The sequence below is a fragment of the Enhydra lutris genome, unplaced genomic scaffold (assembly GCF_002288905.1).
Source record: "Enhydra lutris kenyoni isolate GAN:26980312 unplaced genomic scaffold, ASM228890v2 scaffoldscaffold20, whole genome shotgun sequence".
NCBI classification, from domain to species: domain Eukaryota; kingdom Metazoa; phylum Chordata; class Mammalia; order Carnivora; family Mustelidae; genus Enhydra; species Enhydra lutris.
Window position 1 is genome coordinate 3,965,208 of NW_019154104.1, and position 13,603 is coordinate 3,978,810.

General features: G+C 52.2%; 1 protein-coding gene across 1 annotated transcript in view; it reads left to right on the forward strand.

Annotated features, from left to right (window-relative positions):
* Positions 1–13,300, forward strand: part of LOC111148597 (fibulin 5) — a 73,063-nt gene extending 59,763 nt beyond the window's left edge. The window contains exons 8-11 of the mRNA XM_022505300.1: positions 754–876; positions 1,916–2,042; positions 4,616–4,811; positions 12,360–13,300. Of these exons, the coding sequence (XP_022361008.1) occupies positions 754–876; positions 1,916–2,042; positions 4,616–4,811; positions 12,360–12,521 (608 nt within the window). The 3' untranslated portion in view covers positions 12,522–13,300. The remainder of the gene's footprint in view (positions 1–753; positions 877–1,915; positions 2,043–4,615; positions 4,812–12,359) is intronic.
* The last annotated feature ends 303 nt before the right edge of the window (positions 13,301–13,603 follow it).

A 13,603-nucleotide genomic window follows, 5' to 3' on the forward strand; every position in this document is an offset into this window, starting at 1 on the left:
GGCTCTTTCGAGCCGGCCTCTGCATCAGCTGTCACAGCCAACATGGTCAGTGGCTCTGCCTTCATGTCCCCTCCTCTGCAGTCGGAGGGTGGCCCAGCTCCAGTTTCCCAGGTCTCAGTGGCCTCCTGAGGCTGGTGGGCCACCCAGGGATATTATGCTCACTCACCCGGGGCCGCTCCAGAATTTTCTCTTTCAGGGAGATTTTTGGACACAAAGACATTTTAATCTAATGGACGTCCCCTGGCCTCCTGGATATGTCCCTTTCAGTTGTGACTTTAGAAATAACGTTGTTTCTCAACTTTGGGGTGATTAGAGGGGCACTGGCACTGGTAGAGTTGCCCTTTCAGAAGACTGGGGCCAGGGAATGTTTTTTTGGGTTTTGGAGAAGCGCTCTGCACCCAGAAAACTCCAGTGGGCAAACGAATCCTGCCCCTGGAAGTGGAAGGTATATTCACCTGCTGGGCAAAATGAGTCTGTAATGAGTGGATGATGTAGCTGAGCCAGAGGTAGTCAAGTGGGAAGTTTGATGGAGACAGATTTCAGCTCCAACAATGAGAGCTGTCCAAAGGTCAGTAGGTGTCCTCAGTAGGTAGTGAGCTCCCTCTCACCCGAGTGTGCGAGAAGTAAGACGGCAACTTTGTAGCCACAAATGTACCATCATATGTGTGAGGAGGGTGTGGGAGTTGGAGGAGAAAAACACTAAGCCCCCAGGTGGTCTGATTATAAGCAGCAGGTGTGACTTGTCTCCCCCAGACATGGATGAGTGCAGCTTCTCTGAGTTCCTCTGCCAACATGAGTGTGTAAATCAGCCTGGCACGTACTTCTGCTCCTGTCCCCCTGGCTACATTCTGCTGGACGACAACCGAAGCTGCCAGGGTAAGGCTGTCCAGGGGAGCCTGGCTGGGGAACGTGTGAGGTGTGGGCTGGCTCAGGGGGTCACCTGGACGTCTTCACCTGGGGAAAGTGGCAGGGATGAAGGCAAAAGTGGGTTCCAGTGGCTCCCAGAGGGGCAGGCTCTGGCCATGATGTTCGGCCTTCCTGTCTTGTGACCCATACTTTGGCCTCAGCAAGGACATGGCTACTCTCTCTTCTGTCCTGAGTTCCCCAGGTAGAGGTGATCTGTCCAGCTTCCCTGACCCCTCAGAGGAATGCTCCAGACCCAACCAAGGCTTCCTGTGGCCTGGCCCCACTCATGGACCTTGTGCCAGGCTTTCTCAGGGCTCTGAGAAGGTAGCCTAGTTAGTGTTTCTCTACTGACTCCCCAGAGAGCAGATGCCAGAGAGACTCACACGTCTGACTGCTGTGTGCCTCAGAGAATCGGGACCCCAGGCTGTGAAGGGGGTACGTCTCCTCCAGATCGGCAGCTTGGGCTGATTCCCACTCCCATGGTCCACCCCCACTGGTGCCAGTGGAGAGGCTGGGAACTGAGCCACTGACCTATTCCAGCTCCTTGAACCTACCTTACCTGAACACCAAGCAAGAATTCTCTGTGGCAGTGCTGGACAATAGAAATATAAAGTTAGCTGCTAAATAGGAACCCTATAGAAGTAAAAAAGAAAGAGGTGAAATTAATTTTCAGAATTTTTTTTCATGTAATACTTCTGCAATATTATCATTTCAACTTGTACTCCATGTAAAAACTGTTGATAAGATGCGGCATTCTTGTTTTGTACCACATGGGCAAGGTCTGTGTGTCTTTTCCATGCGCAGCACATCTCACCTTGCACTGGCCACATTTCCCATGCTCAGTAGCCATCTGTGGCCGGTAGCTGTCACAGTGGAAGTGTAGTTGTGTAGTAAAGACCCAGCTGCACCCCCCTCCCCATGCCTCCCCACCACGCACACATACCTGGCCCGGGGCCAGCACCTGGGAAGCACCGTCCTGTTTCAGCCTCTTACCTACCCTGCATTTCAGATATCAATGAGTGTGAGCACGGAAACCACACGTGTAATCTGCAGCAGACTTGCTACAATTTGCAGGGGGGCTTCAAGTGCATTGACCCCATCCGCTGCGAGGAGCCTTATCTTCGGATCAGCGATAAGTAAGTCATTTGAGAAATGGGCACATGAGGGAGGGGTCTGGTTCAGGAGGCTGCCGGGGTGGCGGAGAGGACAGTGCCCAGCCTGGCCTGTTGGCTACCCCTCGCCCCCACACGCAGAGGTACATCTGCCCTCCCTTCTTGTAATGCCACCTTTACCTCTCTGAGCAACACCCATTCCTTGCCCTGGAGATAAAGGGATGAATCAGACCCATCCGTCTTGTCCTCTAGAAAGGAATGCAGCATCTAAGAGCTGTTTGTGGCTTACCAGGGTGCTTCCTGCTCTGAACAAAATCTGGTAAAAGAGGATGAAGCCGAGGCAGACGGAGGGTCCATTATTGCAGACAGCTTCCCTCAGTGCTATGAGCTGTGCTTCGAGCAACCCTTCGGCTTCTGGTTCCAGGCCCTTTGGGGCAGAGTGCAGAGTCAGCCACTCTCCCTGCTCCCATTGCCGGTTCTCCCCGGGAGCCTCGGGACCGCCCTTGTCTGTGGCCAGGGACTGACCCGGTTCAAGGCACAGCACTGAGCTAGTGTGGCTGGCGACATTGGTGGCATACTGCTGAAAGCTACCTGCCTCCAGGACCCATTCCTCCTGACTCCAGCCACCCCCTTCCAGCCTGTGCCCTTGTCCACGTGTCCTGTGCTCTTGCCACCCCAAACGGGACTTACCCTCACCTTTACCCACGCCCTGGAGCATCCAGCCTCCCGACTCTCGCGCACCCGCTTCTGCCATATGGAAGGCATCCCTCCCGCCGCCGCGTAGATGGATCGGCCCGTCTTTCAGATCTTAGCTGCGGTGCCCCCGCCTCTAGCTGTTTGTGAGTCTCTTCAGCTGCCCTCCATCATCAGGCCCGCCTCCAGGCTTCTTAATTTAGGAAGCAAGTCTTGTCTGTGGGACACGTGACATTCCAAGGGGCCATTTGGGCACCAGGGACATTTTGGCTTGGCTATTTTGATCAGCCCTGAAAAAAACAAAACTTTCAAAATTATTTTTATGGGTTCCTTGATCCAGTGTTCGTCCAGCTCCTGGTACGTGGCAGACGCCTGTGCCGGGCACCATGGTTTGTTTTTTTTTTTGCCCTCGTGATAGAGGAGGAGAAAGAGGTTAAGCAAATTGGCCTGTGAATGAAAAGATAATCCTAGATTGACATAGGGGCTATGAGCCAGAGGAATGGGAATTTATAGAAGGAAAATGTAGGTTGGACTTGGTATAGACTGGGGAGTCCAAAAGCTCCTCTGAGGAAATGGCATTTGGGCTGGGAAGGGAAAATGAGTCAATGGTGGCAGAGTGGGAGAGGAGAGGAAAAAGCGTGGGCCAAGGTTACAAGGTGGTGGAAGGCTGGGTATCTTCAGGGAATGGAGGGAGTCCGATTGCTGCCGCCTAGTGAGTGAAGAGGGCAGTGATTGGAGGGAAACTGACAGAAGCCAAGTACCCTGGGTCTTACAGGCTGAAGTGGTGTTTAGTTTTTACTCACATTGCAAGCGTTGGCCATTGAAGAATCTTAAAGCAGGACGGAGGCAGAGTCTGCTTTTTTGACGATGGGCGCTCTGGCTGCCATGTAATGGCTTGAACGGAGAGGGACCTATTGGAAGGCCATCCTAGAGGTCCAGGAGAGACCTGACGGTGGCCTGAACAACAACGTTGTGATAAAGGGGATGGTGAAGGGTGGTTGGACCTGGACTGTATTCTGGAGATAGAACCAACCAATGTTTTGAAGAGAGAGCAGAAGTTTCGGGAAAACCCCAGAAACAAGACAAGGCCAACGCCCAGTTCTGCCCATCAAGACAACGCACCTACAGTTGTCCTCATCCTGTTGTGAACTCTGACCCCTAGGGGGAGTCTCAGGGATGAGGTGAGAGATTGGGGTGGTTAGGGAGACATCAAGTGGCCTCTACAACAGGGCTTTCTTGGAAAAGGGAGTCAATGGTTTCGTGTTATGAAATGCTGTTACTAGTAAAGATATTTGTGTCCATGATTTATTTCTCCCATGAGAACAGGAACTATTTGAGGTCAGGATCTTATTGATCCTTGCAATTCCAAGGGTCTAACATTGTGTCTTATAGTGAGTTTAGTGAGTTCTAAGCTCTCGTTTATCAAACGAAAAGATGAAGGGATGCTCTCCACAGACCGTGCGAAGTGCTACAGAGAATGTCCACGGGCCACCGAGTTCCTGTCCATCTCATGTGATTTCTCACTTTCAGAATTTCTTCATGAGTATGTACATCTGGGGAAGTAAAGGGTGACATGACCAGCAATGCCTTTTGCCAAATAAATACATGAAAATATAAAGGGCATCAGAGAAGGTGCCAGCATTCTTCAGACCAGACATCTGAGGCTTACCCTCTAGTAGCAGGAATATCTGAGTGGTCAGAATAGGCCATTCTCTAGGAAGAGAGCTCACCTGCCTCCTGGTGAGTTTGTAGACGAGACCCAGGGACAGAGAAGACCTACAGTTATAACATTCAGATGTTAGAAATGGGGGGGCCTCCTTTTCAGTGTTTTAAGGGAGGAGGTAGGTACAAAGAACATCTGGAAAAGACTTATCGCATTCTCGCATGATTTCCCTTCCCAACAGCCGCTGCATGTGTCCCGCTGAGAATCCTGGCTGCCGAGACCAACCCTTTACCATCCTGTACCGGGATATGGATGTGGTGTCAGGACGCTCCGTTCCTGCTGACATCTTCCAAATGCAAGCCACGACCCGCTACCCTGGGGCTTATTACATTTTCCAGATCAAGTCTGGGAACGAGGGCAGAGAATTCTATATGCGGGTAAGAGGGGCTGGTCACCATCTTTAGCAAGGCTCATGTTGTTAACCCCCCACTGGGCTTCTGGAAACAGGTCTGAGAGCAGCTGGGAGGGGTGAGTGTGAAGGGAGAAGAGGGAAGTGGGTGGGAGTCAGGACTTCGAGGTTCTGATTCCTGTGACTTTCTAGGCAGCCTTGTGAAAACTGCTTCTCTTTTATGAGCCTCTGGATCCTCATTGTCTGCATCATGAGAAGTTAGGCTGAGGTACAATCCTCTGTCCTGCCTGGAGGAGGCACTCCCATATCCTGTTATCCATCTGCTCATTTGACAAATATTTATTGCCTACTGCATGCTTCCAGAAACCGAGACTAGGGTTAGTGAACAAAACACTGCCCTTGTGCCACTTCCATCGCAGCAAATGTAAAGGCTTGCCTCACAGAAGCTGTCCAACAAAGTCGGACATGGTGGCTCTTTTAAATTTAAATGAATTAAAATGAAATGAAATGAAAAATTAGGTTCTTCCGTGGCACTAGCCACATTTCAAGGGCTGGGTAGTCGCCTGTGGCTGCTGTATTAGCTCAGATAAAGAACATTTCTGTTATCATAGAAGTTTGACTGGATCACACTGCCTTATCTGTATCAGGAACACACATTAGAACACATGTCCTCAAATACGTTCACCTCTTTGTAAATTCCACACACGGACCCTGTGCTCCTACGTTACAGAGCTTCCCTCCTGCCACCCTAGGGGGGGATGCACCTCTTCCGAGCGAGGTTTTTCACGTTTCAGTGTGAATCGGGGCACTTCTCCAAAGACCAGATTCCAGAGCCTCCTCTCTGGAGAAGCTCTTACAGAAGACGGTGGTTGAGGCCTAGTGTATCGGTTTCCTGTGGTTGCTGTGACAAGTTACCACAACTTCGTGGCTTAAGACAACAGACACTTATTTTCGCACGGTTCTGGGAGCCAAGAGCCTGGACTCACATTCACTGAGCTGAAACCGAGACGTCCCAGAATCCTGTTCCCTCCAGAGCTCTAGGGGAGAGGCCGTTCCTCACTTCCTTCTGTTCTTGGCGGTGGCCTGGCCTGCATTTCTTGACTAGGGGCCATGTCCCTTTAGTGTCTGCCTCAGCAGTTCCACTGCCTCCGGTTCTGTGTGTGTCAAGCCTCCCAGTGTCTCCCTGTCTCCTGTGTGACTGGATTGAGAGCCTGCACAGAGAATCCAGAGTAATCTCCCTGAGCCAAGATCCTTCACTTAATCCCAGGCTGAGATCCCTTTTTCTTATAAAGTAATATTTAGGGGTTCTGGGGATCTATTTACAGGGCCTGAGATCTCTGGGGGCCACGTTTCAGCCCCCTCTACCCAGGAATCTGCATTTCTAACAAATACAGCATGCGGTCCTCCAGGGGTGCTGTGGGAATCTATAGACTCATGGAAGCTTCTCCACTTTGAAGTGGGCGTGTCTCAGGTCTCCACCTCCCTCTCCCTGCCTGCTGGCAAAATCTTCCAGTCCTTCCCTCTGGGCCTGGGATGGTCTAAAAGTAGGGAAGTCTCAGAAGCAGCCGTTAGGACAGATTAGAAAAGGTCCCAGGGGCTGGCATCTTGCCTGTATGCGCACTATGGCAAGACCCTAACAGGACCTGGTCCCATGTAATAACCTGGTCCATGGGACCCAACTTCTGCAGACCAGTGCAGTAGGGCCAAAGGCTTTGGGGGAATATGGAGGGAGTTAAAGGTAGAGGAGCTTCTGTAATAGGAGAAGGATAGAGCTGTATTTATGTCTGTCTTTTCTCCTCCGTCCATCAGGAACCCATATCCTGTGAGCCGAGGCAGCCTTGCTGCCCTTGGGAGCATAAGCCTAGCCCTCTGGCATTCTCCAGTTTGGCCTCTCCCGTTTCTACAGACACAGCAGATCCCAACCATAGGGCACAAAGATGCCCGTTTTGGGGATTTAAAATACCATCAGTGAGACCTCTTGCCTCTTACCTCTTTTCCCCAAGCAGAAAAAAAGATCCTTAGAAGGTGACCTTGCCAGGACAAGAATTTACTCATTAGAATAGCACCTGCTAAAACCCTAGCATGTCGCTGACTTGTAAGAGGTACTCAGTGATGCGGGGGAAGCAGATTGTCCTACAGGTGGAGGGGGCGGGAGGGAGGACCCTTCCTGGAGGCTTCCTCTCAGACTCACATCGTCCCAGTCCCTGGGGGACCCTTGAAACTCACAAAGCTGAGCTGTATGCTTGTGCCCTCTTCTCAGGACATTGGGAAGGGCCCTCATTCTTTAGTATTTATTCAGAAGAGGCTGTCAGGACTCCAAGGCTGAAGGAACTTGGGGACAGGGAGGTGGCTCCTGGTTTCTCTTTCTGGCTATGCCTGGGAAGAGAAAACAGGCTCTGCAGGGGGCGCCCTGTGCAGCCATGGCTGTGGGGGCAGGAAGACAGGGAGAAATATGCTGGACAAGGAGGCATTCCACGCTCCCGTCTGTCCAAGCTGCAGTTCCATCATCAGGGGACACCCATAGTTGTTTTCTGTGGGTGCCGAAACCAGGCTGACCCGCTTCACTAGCCTTCCACAACTCACCAGCTCTGTGACCTCAGGCACATTATCTAACCTCTTTGGGCCTCAGTTTCCACATCTGTAAAGAGGGGATAGTACTTACTTCAGGATTAGATGGGATCATCTACTCAGCCCAGTACCTGGAATACAGGGTGGCTGTTTCTATTAGGCCTGTAGGATTTGGCAGAGGTGAAACATTCAGCAATCTTTTTCTCACTTGCTGGCTCCAAACCTGTGCACACCTGGGCGCCATCTAGATTAATCCAGTGAGACTGGCAGGTGTTTTGAGTTACTGCTGAATCGTCTCCTTCTCCCGTATCAAGTCCGAGCTAGTTTCAGTGGAAACCTGTCTCTCACTCAGTGTAAAGTTTCCCCCCTTCCCCTGCTCAGGAGTGGGGCAGGGGTGGAGGGGTGGTAGGCCTCTGTGCCAGCTTCCTCTTCCCCTCCCCCCACTGACAGTGCTGCCTCTGGCTCCTTCTCCAGGGCCAGGGGTGCAGGGGTGTTGCAGATGATGGGAGGGGAGCATTAGGGGGACGGTGTCTTGCTGGCTCATTGCCATCGTAAGCAGACCTTAGTGCGGTCCCTGGAACAGAGACCCGCGAGCGTGTGTCCTAAAGGGCTGTGCTAGGGAGAGGTAAAACACACGGCAGCCTCTTCTTTCCAGGGGTACTTTGTGGATTCTCTGGAGAGTTCCCTGAACACTTTGCACTTTGCCTTCTCTGGTGTTGGCAGTCGGGGTCCTCGATGGCCACTTGCCACCCCACACCTTCCCACCCTCTCTCTGGTGCCATGCCTCCCCCAGACTTTCTATGGGACGGTAATGCCTCAGCAGGCAGGTACACCAACAGGTAGCCCCCAGCAGCCCCTCACCCCACCATGGTTCCAGGTATCTGGGCTGTCACATGTCGACCTCTCCAGGAGAGAGTCAGGTTCTGCTGTCCGCACTCTTAAATACCAGAGAACCCACATCCCAGAACGGTTCTCTTGAAACCCCTTCCGGCTTGAGGTGCAGGCCAGTAGGTTAAGGCAGCATGGTGGTGAGAACGGGAGAAACAGATTGGGCTGGGTGGCTGCTTTGCCAGCCATGGATAACGGCTACAGGAACTTTCCAGACAGCAGCAGCAGCAGATCCTATCTGGAGCTCGACACACGCCCTGCATGGCACCAACTCCTTCCCATATATCACACCTTTCATCCTTCCAACATCCTAGGACGTAGGGCCTGTGCAACCATCCCACTTACAGATGTGAGCACCAATGCCCAGAGAGGCTGAGGAACTTGCCCACAGTCTCATAGCTAGGGAGCACCAGAGCGGGATTCGCAACCAGGCAGGCGGGTATCAAAATCCACACATGCTCTTACATTTCCCTTTAGGATGTGGGGGTATTTCCCCCTCCTCTTCTAGCTTTGGGATTCATCAGAAGTTGAGATAACCAGAAAAGTCTACTTTAACATCTAGTAATAGTAGAAAGTGTTCAATAAGTGTTAGTTTGTATTGATAATGTTTCTTTTTATTAATATTGTATTCATTGACTTATTTATTTAGAAAGCGTGTGTGAGCGCAAGTGGGGGAGGGGCAGAGGGAGAGAGAATCTCAAGCAGACTCCCCATTGAGCACGGAGCCCAACGTGGGGCTCGAGCTCATGACTCTGAGATTATGACCCGAGCTGAAACCAAGAGTCAGACGCTGAACCCACAGCCACCCAGGCATCCCCCGCTCCCCCCGCCCCTATAGTGTTGTATTGGGTGTGGCAGATACTGCTTCTGTTGTCAGGAGGCCGTGAGTTCCTGGGCCGTGGAGCTGTTGGCAGCACTGCCCACGGGACTGGAGCATCATGGGGGGTGGGGGGGCTTGAGGGCCATTCAGGCTTTCCCCCGCCCCAAGATTCGCTGAGTGTGTTACAAGCACATGGCAGGCAAACCACACATGCCCACGGGCACATACAGGCATGTGTACACGCATGCACACCCACCTGCCCCTTTCTCGAACACTGTTGGCAGCCGGTCTTACTCGGAGCCCTCGACAGAGGACTGGTGACTGGCCTTGGCCAGGTGCCTGGGGGACACAGGGCCAGAAGAAGGAGCATGGCCACGAAGTTCAGACTGGGCCAGAGCATGTTTCCTCCGTGACACGTGTGAATGGGGTGGCAGGTCCACGGGAGGCTGACTTGCTTGCTTGAGTCAGGGCCGTCCGCAGGTTGATTCAGAACGGCCCGAGCGTGCGTGAGAGTGAGGCCGAGAAGACGCACATCCGGTGGGCATTGGCCGCCTGCTGTCGCTGCGGTCGGCCACACTCGTCCCTTCTTCCGGCATGAACATAAATTCAGCAGCATGTCCTATGTGACTTTGAGTCACGCACTGAGAGTCCAGGAACAAACAGGATGTGGCCTCTGCCCCTGAGGAGCCACTCCGGTGGGGACGCACAACCAGGCAAACATTTACAGTGTGAAGTGGGGATTCCTCCGTAAAGCCGGTGCGGTGGAAGGGTCAGGAGATGGGGAGGTCCTGAGACCTTATCACAGAGGGTAGTAGTTACGCCAGGATTGGAGGGGGGGGTGGGGCGCGATCAGACACTGCAGTGTCATAGGCTACTTTGGTGACCTTCTGTAGTGTACTTAACCTACTTATATTGTAGGGTCATGAGGATTAAATAAGAGATGTAGGAAAGGGCATAGCCAAATGCCGGGGATCAGAACTGCCCCTGCCTTCATCAGCATCACTTTGCACTAGTGACTGTGAAGGCTGCCAAAGACCCGGGGTTTCAGGAGGCTTCCTTCATCAATGCCCTGACCAAGCCCTGGAAGCCTAATGAGTAGTGGATATGGCTGTCCTCAGCTTCCCTGACAGCTGCTTGAGTCCTCCCGTGGGCTAGTGGGCAGGCCTTTCTCAGGCTGCTGCAGAACTGGCCCTGGTGGACCTCAGACCCGGTGACCGCAGGGTTCCTTCCAAGTGGGAGAGGCAGTGACCCTCCGACCCCTCTACCAGGAAAGCCCAAGTGAACGACTTGGAAGTTCCCAGTCGTTCCAGTGCCCAGTCCCCTCCTAGACCTCGGGTTCTGCAGTTCTCCCTCCCGAGGGCTGCCCACAGCTCTAGGTCCTCAACCCATGGCCTTTGTTCATGCAAACAGTGAACGCTGGGGAGGTATTTGTATATGTAAATGCCGTGGGCATTTCCCTGTGTGGCTGTCCTTTCTGAAAGGCTGGTCTGGTACTCTGAGGTTTTGCAAGAGTTGACAAGGAAGTCCGAGTGAGCCTGTGTAAGGAGGTGCCAATTGCGCTGGTGCTGACGGGAACAGAGGGTGCGGATGCCAAGAGGAAATTGCATGGGTGTCAGACCATTGATAGCCCAGGGAACGGGGGAGGTCCCAGTGCCTGGCCAGCACCTACCTGTCTGCCCCGCCCTTGTCATATTGGTGGCAGCTCTTGGGGATGTTGGATCTTTATGGGGAGTCCTCCCTTTATGGAGACAGATAAAACACTTGCTGTGGCTTTCAGCAAACCAGGCTTCTTGATTTTGCAAGCCTGGTGCTTTCAGTTTCTGGGCCCTGTGCTGGGCTCTGCAGCTTCTAGAAAGTGATAGTCATGCAACATCTCCTTATTCTCTCACACTATGTCCTCTTCAGGAGCCCACTCTCTGGCCACGGCACAGACCGTGAGCATCTCTCCTGAAGGACAGCGCTAGGGAGAAGAAGTAAAACACAGCAATCTCTTCTGATAATTGCTGTGCAGTGGGAAAGGCCTGGGATTGGGGGTCAGACAGCAGCTCTGCGCCTACTAGGCAGGTGTTCCTAGGTAGAGGCTTAACCTCACTGTGCCCTGGTTTGCTTATTCAGAAAATGGGGAAATAATGAGACGTACCTTTAGTACAACAGCCAGCATCCCCAGATTAGGTCTTGTGCTTCTAGATCAACACCTCTCATTTTTTTTTTTTTAAGGTTTTATGTGTTTATTTGTCAGAGAGAGCGCACATACAAGCAGGGGGAACGGCAGGCAGAGGGAGAAGCAGGCTCCCTGCTGAGCTTCTCAAAAGTCTTAGAGCAAGATTCAGTGGAAGAGAAGAGCTCACATGAAATCATTAGGGTCCTAGCACTAGGGTCACAGGGTGGTGAGGCTGGAGGGTCCCACAGGGTGTCTAATGGGAGCTCCCGCAGAGGCTGCTTGTCAGAACCACCTGGAGGCCTGTAAACAATTTATTCTCTCCCCCAGCATCATCCAAACGTCCACTGAGCAGAAAATCTTGGAATGGGTCCCTGGAATTGTTAGTTTAGGAAAAAATGTCCTAGGTGCTTTGGAGGCTATTTGCTTGAGAATTCCTGATCTGGTAACAAACCCTCACTGCAGAGCTGAGCCCCAGAGCAAGGGAGTGACAGCCCTATGGCACCGCGCAGTTAGTTCTGTTAATTCCTGATTATTTCATTCAAGAGAATATTTAATGAGCTCCTACTGTGTGCCGGGCACCAGGTGGGGTTCTGGGGGAGGACAGCGTTGAAAAATCTGATCCTAGTCCTAGCTCTTACACAGCTCACGGTCCGGTAGGGACTTAGACCTGCGACGTAGACCAGTTAGTGCAGACGGTGATGCATGGTGCTGAGCACTTTCCACCCTAGGGTGGACTGGGCACAGTGGCAGAGGGTCCCAGGATGACCTGAATTAGGCTGGGGGACATGGAGAAGGGTCCTCTGAGGGAGTGACAGTTTGGATGGGTCCTGGAGGGTTAGCAGGAAAAAGCCAGGTGGGATGTGGGCAAAGCCAAGGGAAGAGGGCAGCACCAAGGGGCTCCAGTTTGACCCAGTGCTGTACAGGGAGAGCCCCAGGTGGGACTGCAGAGGTGAGCTGCTGCCGGACCACCTGGCCCTCTGCTTTGGTGATTGCACGAAAGCCCCCCAGCCCCACTGCCAAACCGACAGCTTTCCCCAACCTTCTCCCATGTTGTTTGACCGCTTCTGGGGTCCCGCTCACCTGCCCCCTTACGTCAGCCAGGCCTTATCTAACTATTACCCTGGTTCTGTCCTCCACAGCAAACGGGTCCCATCAGTGCCACCCTGGTGATGACACGCCCCATCAAAGGGCCCCGGGACATACAACTGGACTTGGAAATGATCACTGTCAACACCGTCATCAACTTCAGGGGCAGCTCCGTGATCCGACTGCGGATATACGTGTCCCAGTATCCGTTCTGAGCCCCAGGCTGTGGGGCCACTGACACTGCCTCTCAGTAGCACCAAGGGACAGGAGAAGAGAAGAAACGAGAGGGAGAGTCAAGTGGGACAGATGTTATGCTTTTCTTGCTGACCGTCTCCGAGGAGTCGGCCCCGATGTCCTGACGCCGCTCGTATCACGGTAGACCCATCACTCTGAAGGACATGCTTCCCCCAGTTCTTACGACGCAGTTATTGGAAAGTATTATTGGCACGCTGACCTGAGATCAACGGTGATTTTCCAAGGCCTTCAGTTTCTTTCCATATTTTTTGAAGGAAATAGATTAGGCTCGCTGGGGTCTGAGTCCATGTTCAAAGACTGTGAACAGCTTCCTGTCACCTCTTCCAAGCCTTCTTTTTGTCCCTCGCTGATCGCTTCTTTGCCGAGGCCCCCAGAGCTCACCGGGCCCCTGGCTGTAGCTAGTTTGCTTCTTGTATCCACAGAGAAGGCTACGGAAAGAAACCCCAGCAGGATCTAAGGGTTTTAAAGAGTCTATTTCAAAATCATGTGTGGCATTTTCAGCCATCAAAGAAGTTTTCGTTGTCCTTAAATTTGTATAACTGTTTAATCCCTTCCTGTGCATTTTGAGTACTTTAAAAAAAAAGTGGTAGGATTCCTTAAAAAGGCCTTAAGACACATGTAATGTTCTGACTTCCCAAACCCAGTCTCCTTTCCATTTTACCCTGGTGTTTTCTTCGAGGACCCCTTGATCTAGTCTTGATCTTGATCTTGATCTTGTCTCTAGAATTTTTACCCAACTGGGTTGGAAAGCAAAGGTCTCTAAACTGATTAAATATTTGAAGAGATCTTGTGTTTGGTTCACTTTGACTATCGTGGATGATTAAGCATTTGGGGTTGGTTCTAGTTCTCTTGAAACCTGTTTATTGTGCACTGGCTCGAACACTCACTGGAGAGGTTGATCGTCCCATAAGATTCAGGCCTGTGAAGGCGAGTTGGGGGTGGGGCAGGGGAATGGCGGTGGGGGAGGGTAGGAGCTAGCATCAACCTGAATCCTCTTTCATCCTATTAGAAAACAACTAACGATCCCTCCGGGAGTGTAGAT